This window comes from Malus domestica, chromosome 11 (genome assembly GCF_042453785.1).
Source record: "Malus domestica chromosome 11, GDT2T_hap1".
Lineage (NCBI taxonomy): Eukaryota > Viridiplantae > Streptophyta > Magnoliopsida > Rosales > Rosaceae > Malus > Malus domestica.
This window is the reverse complement of record NC_091671.1, coordinates 21,526,019-21,544,254: the sequence shown is the minus strand read 5'-3', so window position 1 is coordinate 21,544,254 and position 18,236 is coordinate 21,526,019. Positions and strand designations below refer to the sequence as shown.

Below are 18,236 nucleotides of genomic sequence, written 5' to 3'. Positions count from 1 at the left end.
GGTGAAGGGAACAAGAGGTATCAAGCAATTAAGTGTAATAATTAAATGAATTGAAGCATGAAATCAGAAATTATGTAGAGGACAAGAGTGATCAAGCATGGCATGGGAATCCAAAGGGAATTCTATGTTGTTTTGCATGGCAATGAAGGCAAGTTGGGGTGACAAATTTTTGGGCTGAGTTCTTCATCTTTTGGACCATAATTCTTCACACTCTTGGCCTCTTTAGTTCTCAAATTCGTCCATCCACTTTGGCCCATGCATTTGCTATCCATTCCAAGCCCCATTTTGCTCCAAAATACTCCAAAATACTCCAAAATGCATCTTCTTGTCAAGATTTCACTGCTCAATATCAAGCTTTTATGCCTTGACAAGGCTGATTTCAAAGGATGGGGTAATTGTTAGTAAGTTAGATGGGATTCCTCTATTGGTTTGTCAATATTAGTTACTTGTAATTTCTTTACTGGGGTTAATAGCTTGTTGATATTTGTAACCTTGGTTAGTTATTAGTTGGGATCTGTAAACCATGGTTAGTTGTTGTTGTAAGTCGATTATTTAGCTGAGAAATAGGCTATATAGCTATCAATTGCAATGGAGGTCTGTGTGAAGAATTTGTATCATGTTCTTGTTCAATGAAAGTTGTAGTTTTCCCTCGCAATTAGAATCATGATTGATTGAAGTTCTTATCATGGACATAGAGACAATGTGCCACCGAGAATAATCTAATATTTTTAGTTTTAGTATCATTATATGAACATTTTAATATAATAAAATATTTTTTATATAGTGATATCTTTTGAAATAAATAAATTAATGTGAATTAACTATATTTATTTATATATTATAAATTCAAAAGAAAATATACAATTTACCCGAAGAATATATTCGTCGAGCATGTCATTTGGAATCTTATTTGGCCCGACAAAATTATTTCGTTTAAAAAAGTTTTTTTTTTTTTTTTTGGTATGAAAACTCTAATCCAACTCATACAAATAAAAGGGTTTAATATGTTTTGGGGATAATTGGGAGTATGACGCTCTGGCGATTGGGGTGTTGTATTCACGGGGTCCTCGTGGTCGGGCTTTCAGGGAATGACAGGGGAGGTCTGCTTAGCCCGTTAGAGTTAGGTTAATTTAGGTCTCCACATCATAAATAAAAATTATAATCATTCAATATTACGATGTAGTGGTATTTTTCTTCACTTGGAACTGAGAGGTGCTAAGTTTGAATTTTGTGGATGGCGAATTCAATACCAAATTAGGCTGCCCATTATGTAGTTTTGCCGAACTCTCTCTCCCTTTAATATAAAAAATATTCATGTACTAAAAAAAAAAAAAAAAATTGACATTGCTCTTTCGAAAAAAAAAGTCACGTTGCAGTTTCCACTATCTATGGTTAAATTTGGTTGAAAACTATGATTGAAGATTTGGTCACTTGACATTTTATTATGGATTGAAGATTTGACCCTTTTTTTTTTATCATTTGACCTTAATTCCAGTCTCTCATCCAATTTATATTGATTGACGCATGATAGCTTCTCATAAAAAAAGAAAAAAATAAGTACACACAACATTTTCACAGACAAAACTGATTAGAATTAAGAAATCAATGCCTCATCACAATAATAGTAAAGGTAGACATGCGATTCGACCTAGCTTCTATATGGAAAAAATGAATCATAATCGGTATTTTGGTTAACGAAGGAAAAACCAAAAAATTACGAAAAACAAAAGAAGAAAGGATTTGAAATCTTGATTGATTAATTGATTGATTGATTGATTGACATCCCAAAACCAGAATATATTGTGATCTCTGTCTATTTTGGTACCACACCAACGTTACTTATGATTATTGATATCGCATCGCATGCATGAACCCTATATATATGTGTGTGTATATGTACTTATTATCCTTTCACTCTGGTTCATCTCCTCAACATTCACCGCCAAAGGTTTATAACCATTAGTACAAAGTAGTGCAGCCTAGCTTGTTCTTCATCCTCATTTCTGACTAATTTGTTTCATATATTTCTCCTTCAGTTAGCAATTAGCATTAAAAATGCATCGAAAAGTTGCCATCTTTTTGTTTGCGATCATTGTGATTGCTAATTCACCTACTTCATGTATTGCTAGTAGATCACTAGTACTAGATGGTGATGATGCAACACCAAATTCAAATACTTTCTATACCTCTGAGTATGCCCCCACCGATGATGATGATGACTCACAAGTATGTCTATCTACACTTCGTATTATTCATTCAGTCTCTTTGTTTCATATATACATACATACATACATATACATATATATATATATATATATATATCCATTGATTTCTCTTTCCACCAATTAAGATTAATGTTTTAATTTACTCATGTGTCTTTATATTTTTGTTCAACTCAAGTTAAAGGAGGCCTTCTTCCCAGAAGCATGGGGATCTCGACCAATGAAGACATTCGATGTTGGGAATAATAACGCCGAGACACAAGATGATTCGCATCAAGTATGCTACCACTTCTTCTTCATATATTTTCTTCATTTTTCAATTTCTGTGAATGATTTTTCCCTTTTGCCTTAATAAATTTTTATTGATTTTGTGCAATTGGTGCAATTAATTAAGCAGGCCTTCCTAGAAGCAATGGGAGCGCAAGAAAATACTTTCAATGTGATTGATTATGGTGCTGTTGGGAATGGCCAAGCTGATGATTCAATTGTATGTATATTTTAGTTTTGAATTGTAGTTGGATTTACAAAGGGTTTGTTTATTTGTTGTGTCCTGGTTTAACTTGTGGTTCAAACAAAAAGGCCTTCCTCAAAGCATGGGGAGCTCTGTGTGTATCAACAACTCGAGGCATCGCTACCCTGGTTGTACCGAAAAGTAAAACATTCTTGTTAAATTCCGTGGCTTTCCAGGGTCCTTGCAGGTCAAGTAACATAAATTTCCAGGTAACCATATAAACCCTATTCAATGAAATCTTTATTTTTAACATACGATACTATTTTTTGTATTATATTGTTTGTTTATGCCGACTATTTCTTTCTTAATTTTGCTGGGGTAAAATTTGCAGATACAAGGAAGTATTATTGCTCCAAATAACATTGGTGCATGGAAAAACAAGGACAAATGGATTCAGTTTGCGAATGTGCCCGGTCTTATGATAAACGGCGGAGGTCGAATAGATGGCAACGGTGCCGGTTGGTGGAAATTATGCGGGAACAAGAAATCACACTGCCAGCGACCAACTAGTCTCCACATCCACAAATGTGATGGTTTCCTGCTGAGTCGCCTCACATTCTTGAACAGCCCCAAGAATCATATAAGCATCAACAGCTGCAATGGTGGCCGGGTTTTCGGACTCTTAATTAGTGCTCCGAAAGAAAGCCCTAACACTGATGGAATTGATATTTCTTCATCCACCAAACTTACCATTCACAATTCTCTTATTGCAACTGGTAATTAATAACTACATATATATATATGATAATATTTATGTCGACCTTTTTCATGTAATTAGATTCTTAAGGAAGTAAACTGGGAGCTGATTCTTCGTTTTGCTATTTTTGTATTTATCGTGTATATTTATAGGCGATGACTGTATTGCCATCAATAGTGGTTCATCTTTTATCAAGATTAATGGTGTTAAATGTGGACCAGGCCATGGTATTAGGTAATAATTATTATTTTCCCAGCATAATTTGTTGTTCATTTATATTTCCTCATTAAATCAGGGATTAAATTTTTAATTTTAATTCATTAATTGTATGTACACTTGTAGTATTGGAAGTCTTGGTCAAAATGGAGAACATAGTGCAGTGGAAGAGATTCAAGTAAGCAATTGCAGTTTCAGAGGCACCCAAAATGGAATGAGAATCAAGACATGGGAAGTAAGAAATTCCTTAATTTGACACTTAATTTATTAGTCATGTGATTAATTAGTTCAGTTATATTAATAATATTATTTTTTATTGCGTGCATTGTAGGGCGGCTCAGGATATGCGAGGAAGATCACCTTTGAGGGAATTACATTTACAGACATTGAGAACCCAATCATAATAGACCAGCACTATTTTGCTAATCCTACTTCAGTAATGGACATAAACAAGGTGACTTAACTGATAATGTTTGTCATGACTCATATGTGTTCTACTTGTTAGTTCGTTTTAAATTATGGTTATGTATGACGGAATTAATTTTATGGTGCATGCAGTGCGTACAAGTGAGCGATGTGACATTCCGTAACATTGCTGGATCTTCCGGTGTTTCGCAAGCAATTACATTGGACTGTGGACAGAATTGCTGCACCAACATTATAATGGATAACGTCAATATAAGATCGGGTGTTCCAAACAAGGATGTTTATGCATACTGCAACAATGCCCAGGGCACCTCTTCCTTCTCCACGCCTTACGTCCCCTGCCTTTCCCATTAGTTCACATCCAACATATGTCTAAGTAGGTTTACTAAAAGAGAGAAAAAAAACCATATGCCTAAGTACCTTTCTAGGTTTAATTAGTTAATAATATTTGATGTAATTCAACGAATTACTAGTAATTAATTAATAAAAATTGTTCAGTTGGTGAAGTTATGCTAGATCCATATATTTTTCATTTTTTCTCACCTAAATTATTATGTTGAACAAAACACCAATCAATATAAATTAATCATAGATGTATCAAAAGCTAATTGCATATAGAGATGCATACTCAAATACATAATCTCGACCGACGAATCAAAGGTAACTTACTCGACTCGCATATTATAAATAAACACAAATTAAACTAAGCAGCAAGATTATTAATTGTGGTTGGCTGTCATAAGCATCTTCCCAGTGAGACCACATGCAATAGCCTCCTGAGGGATTTTGGTGAGGTGTTGGATGCCTTCCGCAAAGACGACTCCCATTCCCATATGCAAATGAGGCTCAATGTGACAATGGAACGCCCATGCTCCGGGATTGTCGGCCACAAACCTAAGAGCCGTCCACCCGTAAGGAAATATCACCGCCGTATTCCGCAGCGGTGGATTCTTCAAGTTCAATTTCTTCTCATCTTTCTTGGGGTCAAACTTGCCTTCACCGTACCCCAATACCCAAAAGTCGTGCCCATGCAAGTGCCATGGGTGTATTTCGCTCACGTTAGCGGTCAGTGCGTTCGCGTTTTGAAGTATGATATCGACTGTTGTGTTCATGGCCAGTATGTAATCCCCGTTCCCGGTGGTGGTGTTAGGGTTGACGGGCTGCTTCATCACGTCGTAGTCGTTGGAGAAGCTCTCCGGCGGGCTATTCTGCTGAAACGCGTGCCTTAAACCGTACTTAATGGATCCCAAGTAAGGAGTGGGCGGTAACGTTAGGGAGACATTGTTAATGGCCCACTTGGTGTAGCCGTTGATCTTGTTTTGGGTGTTGAGGAGGGTGATCCGACGGTCGTAATTCTTGGGAGGCTTTGGGGAGCCCATCAGGGCCAGAATTTTGTTGCTGAAGGACTTGCTGTGGGCGTAATCATTCCATGCAGGTGTGGTGGGAGGTGACGAAGCGGGGAGCTTTGAAGCGGAGTTTGGGCGGTAGTTTAGGACTGAAAGACCCTGCGGGGTTTTGGGTTCCCTTCCTCTCACTCCTGCTGAAAGCCAGTAGTTGTTGGAAGGGTCTTGGTTGGTTGTTATGAGGACTGAGTAGCTCTCGCCTGAGTAGATGTCCAAGTCATCAACCGCAAATGGCGTCACATAATTTCCGTCAGCTTCCACCACCACCATTTTGTGATTCTACAACACATCAAACATATATAACAAAATCAAGTTACACAATTTTTGCACAATATATAATGTTGATTTAGAATATAGGTATACCAATCTATGCTGTTTATATGTGATACATTGTCAATATTTGTTCAATTTTACTTAGTAGACTGAATCAAGAAAACATTTTAAACAAATAATACTGACAGCATATCAACAATGTACACCACTAAGTACGTAATAGAGTTCTACGGTCTCTAAGTGAAGAATTCATGGTTACTTTCGATTAGATTTGAATATTTCTGCTAAATATTTTACACTGGTTAATGTTTGAGTATAGCAACATGACATGTTCACCAAAACAAGAAAACATGACAGTTTTTGTTTTGGTTGGAAATTATAGTGTCCTTTAGATTCGTTATATGCAGCAAGTAACGGGAAATTATAGAAGAACAAGGACGCATGCATGCTGTACTACATGCTACACACACACACACACATATATATATATATATTGGATGCCAGAAGCTACGTACAAAGAATACATACTACGTATAGGTATAGGTTTAGGGGGTTGAGATCCTCTTTGGATCTCATACTCCAGAGTACAATCTAAAAGGAGGCAGATTCTCTGCCGTTCCATTTCCCGTGTCCTCCTGTTTTGTGTGGTCACAGTTAAGCTACGTTAATATTTTATATTATTTTTTATAGAGATAATAAGACAAAAATGAATAATAATATAAAATGTTGACGTGGTTTAATCGTGACCACACAAACGGGAAGGCACATAAAGTGGAAGGGTTGAGAATCTACCTCCAATCTAAAAAATCTAAACCGTTCAAGTTAAATCTTGCGGTCCCATTATTCTATTCCATAAGTCCATCTCACACAAACAAAAAAATCTGGACAAATTCAATTTAAATTGTACGATCTGAATTTCTCTGTCAATGAACCCAGGATTTGAGATCTCGATAGAATCTCATTCCAATATAAATTAGAGCACATGTGCTAATCAGATGTCAAATTTGATCATGATGTGCAACAGGCCACGCCAACAGAAAAAGAATCACGTGTTCTGATTCTGTTATATGGTCCAACTCATTCATTCCGATGAGAGGATAGGAGAGAGCTACTCAGGAAAAGCAAAGCAGCAGCTTTTAACACATGCGCCAAGGCTTTTTCTCTTCCAAAGTTAATTACTGTTCTCCTTTTTCTACAGACTAGAGTACAAAATTTACAATGCCTAATATGTTTTTTCAATATTAAGCGATAGTTTGCATGTATAATCTTCACTAAAAGAGAAACAAAAAAGTTTTAATCCGAAATACATTGAGTTGAAAAGTATAAATCAACCAAAACAACTTTTCACATGCTTGAACAGTTTTTTTTTAATTAGGAAAAAAACCAATTTCAAAAGCGTGAAGGATAATCCTGTCAGAATGAATGGGTCCTAAAATGGGCAGTATAGGCCCGTTTGGTGGGCTAGATAGGATTGAGAGATAGAGGCAGAGATTTGTAAGACATGACTTGTAACTTATGTATAAGGATAAGTTAGACAATCCACTCTATTGTAGATTCATAACTCATTATATCAAGTCATGTCCATTTTACATTTGACACAACAAACAACGGACTAAACTCAAGTTTATTGTAATTACACAACCTATCACATCCAGTTCACCAAGCGGAGTCTAATTGGCTAAAAGGCCAACAATCATGCATTGGTATTTTTGGCCAATACCTGGCTGCCACTCAGTCGATTATTAGGGATTTTTCTTTGCTGCATAACATGTAATTCCTCCCAAATTGCCTCTCCCATTGGGCACCCACTCAACTCCATTTTTAAAATACTTTTTTCATGAACCATGCATAGTGCATATAGTGTGTAGGGAAGGTTCTGGGAAAGGAAAAGAAAAAGAAAAAGATAGAATCATAATAAGTAATCCTTGTAGAGCCTCTGTCTGTCTAAATTCCCCAATACCTTTTGCACAACTTGTCACTTTTATGACTCATATTGGTGCATGATAGCAGTACCCAATAACGTGACGCCCATTGACACCATGATAACCCATTTTACCAATTCATTCTTTTATTTAAAGGCTTATTATATCACAAATTGTTGAATAAATCTCACGTACTTAATACACCTTACATTTATTTTTTCAATGAAAAATTATCTTAATACACCCCCACATATTTTCCCATAATAGCCTCACACCTCACATTCTCAATATACACTTACATTTTCTATATGCACCCTATATTTTCTATACACCCTCACATTTCTCAAATCTTATAAAGCTTTTAATTTGGACAAAAAGTGCCTACTGGAATTTTGACAAAAGATGCCGCCTAGAATTAAAAGCTCATGTGGATTGTTTTCAATTCCACCATTAAAACTCATGTCGTCTATTTTTAATATTTGGTAGTAATTTTAGGTGTTTAATTTTTCATGTAATCCATGTGATCCCTAAAAGATGAATATGAACATAGAAACTTGAATAACGCAACAAAAGCAAGATTAAATAATTATTGATGTCTCAAAATCACTAACACAATAAAAAAAATATAAAGTCTTACCTCATTTGAAGTTTCCGAAAAATCGATTTCGTGTTTCATTCGTCAAAAATAATTCTTCTCAATCAACATGTTTGTAGTTTCATTGGTTATGATTTTGTTTAACAATGGAGGGTCAAAGGGATTTTGATAGTTGAAATTGTCATTGCATAGTAGGGTAAATGAATCATTTAATATTAAATTTTAATGTGGAGTGCATTCAACATTTTGTGGGGTGCTAATATAAAAAGTCTTTTTTAAATGACGACGTGGTTGATGCAGGACTCACCATTGACATGAGGTACGAGTTACACTTAAACATTTGACACCAAATTGTGCCATTAGCTAGTACTTGTTTTGCGCTGCCAAGCATCCATGGAGGAGATGACGAAGCTATGTGATGACTAGTTTTATCTATGTAGTGCAAGTGTGGCTTATACATCCCATCTTAAAAATGATTATCACACCTACCACCTTATTAATTAAATTTATGAAGAAATCAAATAAGCAGAAAATATAAATTGACATAATTTCAAAACCTAATGATGCAATGTGTTTAACTTCAAGAGTGTAAAACATGGTTAGCCCAGAAAACAAAATGTGGCTAATAGCAAAATCAAAGTATCTTCCAACTTTAGGGCAATAATTAAATAAAGTTGAAATTGACTGTCACAAATAGTAAAATATGTATAAGATACATGTAGTGAGAGAGAAGAAGGTTTTTACCCCAATGGCCAAGTTGAGGGATGCTAGGGCAGTGGTGCTGGCTATCCTGAGCCTGTAGATCTTATTTGGAAGCACATGGAGTATTTCGGGTGCGCAATGTTCGCTTCCTCTTAATTGGCACTGGCTTGAACTAGAATTGCTATAGCGCGCTGCCAGAGAACAGTTGTACTGGCCCCTCCCATTGATCAGCAATGTCTGTCAATCATCGAACAGAACAGCGATCTAAATTAAGAACATTATAAATAAAAAAACAGATGGTTTATATTTTAATTTAAATTTTAAAAAACATATATTATATTTAGATGGATAGATTTGGGATTGAAACTTTAGACAAGGATCCACCACCTAACGCATTGCAAATATTCTAAAATCATATTAGTGACGGTGATAACGTGTAGCTAGCCTTCTTCTTTTGGTCTCGTGTTGAGAATGAATTTCATATTGATAAAAGAAGAAATTTTGCATGAACTTATAAATAAGTTGAATTACTCTTCATATTACTAATTAATTTTATAATAAAACTTCAACTTTATTCATATTGCACACTCTTCCAGTTTCCATCCATCACTTATCAAGAAACTATCATTTTTTTACTGTAAAAATAAATATCAAAATACAGAAAATGCGTTGTGCTGTAGTAAATTTATACACAAACCGCGTGAGGAAAAGTAAGTCACAGGTAAAAACTAAAAATTAGGTATTTTTTGTCTGCAATCAATATAATTAACAATATTTATTTTGTTTTAGGAAGTAAGAGTACAATTTTTTTAACAGTAAAGAGCAATTCAACATATAAAAAATAAACGATCATGATTAAATTTAAATTAATATTTTTAATTATTTACATAGATAGGAGAACGGACTACTCAACAGTCAATAGTATAGACTGTTTAAGAAAAGGGTATGAAAATTTCCTATGAGAAACAAAGTCTATGAATACATGATAAAAGTTAAAGCAAAGACAGCGCAATGTGGAAATTGGAAAAGGAATCAGATTGGAATCACCGGACCAATGCAAATGCACGGCAAATACTATGAGCATTACCACCATTGAGGGAGGTGAGCAAAAATGTATTCGTATAAGACCGACAAATAGGCTAACTAGGGGAAGGGACGATGTAATGGAGGTAATTAATTAAAAATTAATTATAATTATATAATATGTACCTGGGGTTCACCAATCCAACGGAGAGGGTTGGAAGAGAGGCCAACTTCTTGGTGGTGAACGCTTTCATGCCACCAGTCGCTCAGTAAAAGGTTAAACTCGCCGTCGTAGTGGAACGGCTCTTTCCTGCCATCTTCTACGTCCACAACCAGAGACCCGTACAACCCTGCTGATCTTTGCATTCCGTAGTGCCCGTGGTAAAAGTATGTCCCAGCCTGCACTCATCCACCATCCGTTAACACCAAGAAATCCAGAGAGAGAAAGCCCTACCTTCCATGATCCATTACTTACCTTGTCAACTTTGAACCTATAAGTGAAGGTCTCTCCAGGGTTGATGACACATTGTGAGATGGATGCTGTTCCATCTGCCCAAGGACTTCCAAACTGCATGCATTCAGATCCACAACAAATCATATTAGCACACATAGATAGCAACTAGAAATGAGAGAGAGAGAGAGAGAGAGAGAGAGAGAGAGGCACAAGACCTGTCTGATTCCATGCCAGTGAATAACAACTCCCTCGGTGTGGAGTTTGTTAGTGAGATCAATAACCACTGTGTCTCCAGCTTTGGCTCGGATGGTCGGCCCTGGAAACTGGCCATTGATCCCCATCACAACATTTTCGATGCAATCCGGTGACCAAAACACATACTCCACGTCCCATTTGAAGTGCCTGGCTTTTGAACCCGCCGATGACTCAACCAGCAACATAAATATGCACGCAACCACTAACATTTGGGATGCTGGGGCCTTAATAAGCCTCCTACATGTTGTCTTCGTCCCCATGCTTTAGTTAGCTTTTCACTACTAGCTATACTAGCTAGCAGCAAAAATATTAGAGCTTAAAAGTAAGGAGATCAAGTGATAGAAGAGAGATATTTGATGAGATGAAGAAGAAAAGGCCGTAGAGATCCGGGGCTAGGGCCAGGGGGGATACCACTGTTGGCTACTGCTGCTGCTAAGTATTGGTTTGTATATGTATATATAGATGCGCCAGTGCGTGATATGCACTTTTACATTTAGTTGTCGCTTTTGGACTTAATCAATATATAACATGTGTGATTTGATTGTGCATGTGCATGAATTTGCTGAGGGTGGAATTTAGAGTAATGTAAACACATAATCGATGATAGTTTTTAGATTCGTTTGAAACTGCTTTTAAAATGACAAAAAACTCTTTTTGTAAAAATATTTTTGGATTAATAAAAATACAAGCAAATCCTGAAAAAGCACTTGAAGTGCTTTTGGAACCCATAAATATTTTCTCTAAAAATGCTTTCATTTATTTTAAAAATATTTTCAAACGAGCCATTTATTATTTCTTTAATATAAGTGGATTTCACATATAATAATGTACACCCATATCATATAAGCACTACTAGAAATCATGCTATAAGCCACCCTTTCATTTGGTGGCTATTGTCAAGTGTTGCCACTCACATTGGTGGCAAACCTCTATGGCGACCAAGCACCCACTAAACTAGTAGTGTGGCCTATGTACATGACTCTATTGTAACAATGGCTACCAATATTGCATTGGTGGGTATGTGAATAGTACAACATTTTTATATTTTATAAGTAATTGTATAATTCAAAATATGTCATTGTCTCTCTTATTAGTGGCTAGATTTGAGACTAACATTGGTGGCTTTCATACTCATACACCCACCAATCCTATGTGTCTCTATTACAATCAGTGGCTTTTAAAGTATAGGCACCAACAATGGTGTGAATCTATAGCATTCCAAATGGCCTTTATGTTCGAATTGTATTACATGGCTGTTAAATCATAGCTCTGTACTATATTAAAACTCATCTTCTTAATATAAACTTCACATTGATTTTAAATTTGCAAAAGGATTCACATTGACAACCAACCACACTTTATATCCCTTACGGAATCAATAACAAAGGTTGTCCCTTTTAAAGGAAGCATATTACATTCAAGTTTGTTGTCCAACACATCCAACTACCCAAGGGTGATGAGATTACATTTTATAAAACCAACAGTACATATGCACATCCACCAACAGCAACTGAACTAACAAAATCCACCCAATTGGATCTATGCCTTCCCTATGGCATTTGTACTGTATACATCAAGCAAAATTCACAGGAAAGATCACAGTTAGCTTATCACTTACTGAACCCATTGACATTCACCATGCATGGACGATAGACCATTTCATCATCTGTGCCATTATTCTGCAGCACAACAAAGCCGTCATCTTCAGCTTCTCCATTTGCCTGGATCTCCGTACCAGTCCCTTATTCAATTCTAGTCACACAAGCTTAAGTCACATCAACTCGTTTTGGTTCCACAATGCCTCCATCAGCAGCCCTCATCAGCGCAGACATAATTTCAGCCCTCAGTTCATGCTTCATGTTCTCCACTTCCAAGTCCATTCGTCTGTTATGTACCACCATTGAATCTATATGCTCTTTCCTCAATTGTGTAACCATATTTGCCTACTCAATCCTTTGCATTTCCTCTCTCTCACTTGCCTCCATCTTAAGCCTCTCAATTTCAATATTAAAAGCTTCTATTTGCTCCTCATATGTTGCTGTAATTGCTTCAACCTCTCTACAAATCCCTCTTTTCTCAGTTATAATACCCGGCACGTCAGACCACACAACACCTGTCCCAAATCCTCTTACACGGTTATTTCTCTCAGGCCCCAATACATCAGCGTACACAATATGGCAAACCTATTCAGTTATGATCACATTCCTATCTGCATACAGTTTCAACTTTGTATTGAAATCATCCTGCAAGTAGTTGCCAAGATTAATTACATATAAATATGCACTCTATATCGATTTCATAGCCTTCTAAATCAAATATATTCCAACCACGTTTCTCAACAATACTAGTACTATTAGTGATTGTTCTATTGTTCAAAGAAGCACTATACGAATAAACTCATATGCACGAGAATCTCTTTCATTACTTCACTGTATTCACTAATGCAAGTGGCCGCTACCTTATGTTCTTTGTCTCACTGAGTTTGCGTATCAAATATTATAAACCACCTTATTGTTCACATTCCACAAACCTTTTATATATATCGCCTTCTATAGGACACCATGGCATACTTACAATTATTGATGGCATACTTACAAACCTTTTATATATATCACCTACATCAAATATCGAAATAGTATCAGCTGCTAATTAATGGCATACTTACAATTATTGCAGCTAACCGAGCATCCACTGGTTCCCCATTCTTCCGAGTATGTGTTAGCGTAAAGAATGTAATGCAGTCCGGTTTGCTTCCATTCACTTGTTTTTGTTAACATAAAATGTCAAACAACCAATTGACCAGTAATTTCATAACATTGTTTTCATTCAGCACCTTTATTCCATGTGCACTAAACTGTACTTAAGTTACCATAACAAAAAACTCACAGAAAAGCCTTACATGTTCGTGTCTGATTTGCGCAAAAGACTTGGTTCCAGTCATGTGATTTATTTGTAGTGCCTTCTTGTTTTTTCTAGATGACGTAGTGTTGGAAATGTGCCCTAAAACCAATCATATGATGATACTTTACGGACATTTCACATGTTAAACTAATCTAGTTTAATATCAAGGGCAAAGATTATTGTTTGAGCCGTCTCATATAAATGTTATACGCTTAAACAATAAGTCCAAGGAATATGTGATTGGAAGAATGCGATCTAAAGAAGTTAGATTCATGAGACCATTCTTTCGTAGACACATCCTAAACGTTCCTAATCATAGGATTGCCAATTGGGCATTGACAGTCCGTTAAGATCAGTACGTGTTGTGTCTTCTCTCAGGGAGAGTGACTAGTCTCGAGTCATTAATGTGTGTGACATCAAGACAAGTACGTAGGTGCTCAATAGAGAATGAGTTCACCGAACACGATCAACAAAGAGTTCTCATATTCATGTCACATGAGAACTCATGGTTGGGATAATGCAAAGTAGTCTTTTGACCTGAGGCATCATAGTTGTCTTGTGGTTAGGTACTTGATCTTTGATTATGTCAAAGTCACCCCATCCGCGGGTGTCCACGGCATCGTTGGGGTTAAGCCACTTAGCCATGGAGGCAAGTGAATGCGCAACAAGGGATCTCTAACCTTCAAACCATTTGAGGGAGAATACTCTATGATATGATTAAGAATCTCTGGCCAGAGTATGAATGAGATTTAGGAAGTCATTCCAAATCACATTCAAGGTAATCATATAAGCACACGAATCACATTGGATAGTAGACATGAATAAACTATCAAACCAAACAATATGGTCAAGAGTATTGAATTTGAGAAAGACCGTATTGCATTTGTAATCCTAAACTGAATAGGTTCTCCACCTCTTCTGATTAGCTTGGGTAACCATGATATGCTGCTAAGTGTCACTCATGGTTTGTGGAAGCCCTAAACGTGTATAATCACTAAAGGGAGAATTGAAAGTAAGTTTCAATTCACAATCGATTTGAAATGGTTTTAATCGCCCACTGCCTCGCTAAAAGGAACCTAATAGATCGTACACCGTGTAAGGTGGAGATTGAAGAAACAATGGAGATGAGTAAGAATAAATAAATGGTTTAATTATTTATGGCAAGGATTAATTAATATGTTAATTAATCAAACGAATAAGTTCGTTAAAGACCTCGGGATAGTTTTGGACCTTAAGGCCCAATGGGCTTCGAACGTCAAGCCCATTGAATTAAGTTGTATGACAACTTAATGAATAATGATTCACAAAGGCCCAATTAGCCCAATAATACCCTAAGGCCGGCCATTTAGAGATGGAGTGAGTTTTGGACTTATTTACAAGTTTGCCACTCCAATGAATTAAGGTATAAATATGACTTTATAGCCAAAATTCATTTAGGGTTTTTCTTTTGGGGAAAGGATGAGAACATAAGCTCTCCTTTCTCTCTAAAGTGGCCGGCCTCCTTGGAGGGTTTAGCTAGCAATCCTACTACTCCAAGGTCACTCATTTCTTCTCCAATCTAACCTTGGTGAAGAGACTTAGAGGTTCTCAAATTTGGGAACTTGGAGAATCTTTTCAACCATCCAAATCCATGGAGAGAAGAAGCAAGGAATGAAGGCCCTATCTCTTGGGTGATTATCCTTTGCTTATGCAAAGAGGAATCTACAAAGGTATAAATTTCTCAACTCACTTTGATTTGAGTTGAGTCTTGGTTCACCTAACTACTAGGCTTTGAATTTCATGGGTAATGTTTTGTTTTTTAGTGCATACAAGCATGATTCTGCCTTTTAATTGTTAATTGCATGCTATAGATGTTATTCAAATGAACATGTTTTTCACAAAATTTCCTTCAAGTGGTATCAGAGCCTAGGTCTAGTAGTTGGTGAATCCTTTTGGGTTTTGTAGTTCATAGTCTTTGATTTAAAAGTTGTAATATGTTACAAGCTTTATTCTTGTTTCTTTGAATGTAAATTTTGTTAGAAAATTTGTCATCTCAAATGTTGTAGATGTAGTTCATATGAGCATGAATATTGGAGCTAAAATTTGGTGCCATGTTTATGGGAAAATTCGGCCAAATCCAAAGGGTGGATTTTTGGGTTCATGTTTGTCTTGTTAAAAGTGTTTTCAAGTAACTTTTGGAACCCCTATGTACCCTAGTTTGGTTATATGTTATTTCCCTTAAGTTTGAATGGTTTTGGGATGTTTTTGGGTGAAAAATGTTCATGGAAATTTTTGAGTTTTTCATGAGTGTTCTTCATTGTTCTTGACATTTTTGCCAAGAACAAAAAGTTTGGTGTTTTGATTCAAAGTTTTGATTTATTTCATAAAGTTTATGTTTTATGTTTTTCATATGTTTAAATGTATTAGATATTTGTTTAGAAAGGTGATGGAATTATTGGTGGGTGTGTAAGGATTAATTCCCTTTCACACACACCACTTGCACCACTTGCATGCTTTATGTCAAACTTACCAATCAACACACACATCACTCCTTTCACCTCTCCAAAATCGGCCACTCCCTCAATGGGAGTACTTTTGGAGCTTTCATGCAATTACATAAAGTTTTGATACTTTTGTGTATTTGCACTTTGGCCCAAAAGTTTACGTTTTCACGTTTAGGTCCAAAAATGCTAAAGGACAAATTGTTTTGCTCCTTTAATGAAGTTTTTGCATTTGTTGAAATTTTTGGGTTCTAGTTGTAATTACATGAAGTAATGGACTTTTGTGTTTTTACAAAGTGACCCCAAAAGTTTATGTTTTTGCAATATAGCCCAAAAGTTGAGGTTATTGCATTTTGGCCCAAATTAAGTTGAGAACAAAATTGTTTTATCTCTTTAAATGAGAATTGGATTTTCATTTCATTTAGCTCCATTTAAATCAATTTTATGGATACAAAAACCAAATGAAAATGTTGCATTCAATTTAATTAGTTAAAGTGTTAATTAATTAAAGGGTGATTATGAACCTAAGCCTACGATAATTGAGCTATGTGAAAGGCCGTTTCAAATTTGTTTGAACCATGGGAATGTGTAGATTAGATTTTGGTTGTAATTTGATTTGATCAAATGTTGTAAAAGAGCATACGCTCTTCTTTACTTTAAAGTAATTTGTTTTATTCAAATGTTGTAAAAGAGCATAAGCTCTTCTTTACTTTAAAGTAATTTGTTTTATTCAAATGTTGTAAAGAGCATAAGCTCATCTTTACTTTGAAGTACTCCTTTCTTGTATTATTTGATATGCATGAAAATTGAGTAGAGGGTCCAACGCCCCTAAGACAACACGCCTTAATGTGATTAAACGCGTAACTAAAATCAATCACCATCCCTAGACCGAGATTCAACACTAGGCTCGTGTTGAATCTAAACAAAGGTTCATAGTCATCCTAAGGCCCTAAGGCAACTATATAGTCCATCAAATGAATGCAAAGTTTATGTTAGTAGTATCATATACTCTTGCTTTAAAAACCGTTTTATAAGCATAGTGGGAGTATTATATACAACTAAATTCAATCAAATGGACCAATAGTTGTAATAGGACCAAAATTGTTTTAATAAAGATTAAAATGAATATTTATATGTGATGAGACCTAAAAACCCTCAACCAAACCATTATTAAGTTGATAAGCGTGAGAGTGCTTTGAACACTCTTTCGTGGCCTTCCACCGTGGTAGGCTCCGATCGTTTGTGACTCGTACACCGACTTCACCCTATAATGGGGGAGTACAAAGTGCGTGCTTACACTCATGAGGAGTTCTATATACATACATGATGAAGTGAGGTAGGCAACGAGTTTAGCCAACATGATATAATTCTGAGGCTATGCTTGAACCCCTACACGAACTAGGCATGGTGGGAATGACTTAACTAAGTACAATGACGCCAACATGATATAATTCTGAGGCATCATTCTCTAGAGGCCAAATTAGATGGGTACTTGCAAGAGATGCAAATGAGTAAGCGTACTCTCTCATTATTATTAACGCTAGCCAACATGATATAATTCTGAGGTGGGCTTGGTAATAGTGAGCCTCCCATACCCTACTAAGAGTTTCCTCCAAAACTCTCGAATTCCGATGAGGGATATGGAATTTGCCAAAAATAGTGGATGGTGCTATTTGATTTAAAGACCCGAATCAAATGGCTTAAAATCAATCAATTTATATACGTTATGTATTTGTTTACCAATATATTTGCAAACGCTATCCAAAACTTGACTAAAAAAAAAAAGGGCCGAATGCTTTAGTTTCCGGACTTGGTACAACAATCCCAAAGATTGTCTTAAATGGATTGTATAGGTACCTAAGTAGTCTAATCCTCACAATCTTCCTATTGATAATGTATCATTAGAAGAACATGTTAGATAAGTCTATCATAAAGAGGACAACACTTTTAATGTCATAGTTCTTCACTTACAAATCGTTGTATGAAGAAATAAGAGTTGCTTTGAACAACCCTTAGCTAATGCAAACACTAGTGCTTGTTTCTTTGTTAAATGAACAAAGAACTTAAGAAGAAAGCACAAGGGCATGGACACTTTGCCATGATTCTTCACTTACAAATTGTTGTATGAAGAAATGAGAGTTGTCTTGAACAACTCT

At 36.0% G+C, this 18,236-nt stretch overlaps 2 protein-coding genes across 2 annotated transcripts; one reads left to right on the top strand and one right to left on the bottom strand.

The window, feature by feature from the left end:
• The first annotated feature begins 2,634 nt into the window (after positions 1-2,634).
• On the top strand, positions 2,635-4,613 carry LOC103448152 (probable polygalacturonase At3g15720). The gene is made up of 7 exons (XM_029089378.2): positions 2,635-2,709; positions 2,802-2,942; positions 3,065-3,449; positions 3,583-3,664; positions 3,773-3,881; positions 3,978-4,100; positions 4,205-4,613. Exons 1-7 carry the CDS (start codon positions 2,635-2,637, stop codon positions 4,424-4,426), a joined length of 1,137 nt encoding a protein of 378 aa, XP_028945211.2. The 3' UTR covers positions 4,427-4,613.
• A 54-nt stretch (positions 4,614-4,667) lies between these two features.
• On the bottom strand, positions 4,668-11,194 carry LOC103448151 (L-ascorbate oxidase). Its single transcript, XM_008387403.4, has 5 exons — positions 10,660-11,194; positions 10,466-10,558; positions 10,177-10,389; positions 9,010-9,204; positions 4,668-5,754 (listed from the first exon to the last, which is right to left on the bottom strand). Exons 1-5 carry the CDS (start codon positions 10,957-10,959, stop codon positions 4,792-4,794), a joined length of 1,764 nt encoding a protein of 587 aa, XP_008385625.2. The 5' UTR covers positions 10,960-11,194; the 3' UTR covers positions 4,668-4,791.
• Between the last annotated feature and the right edge of the window lie 7,042 nt (positions 11,195-18,236).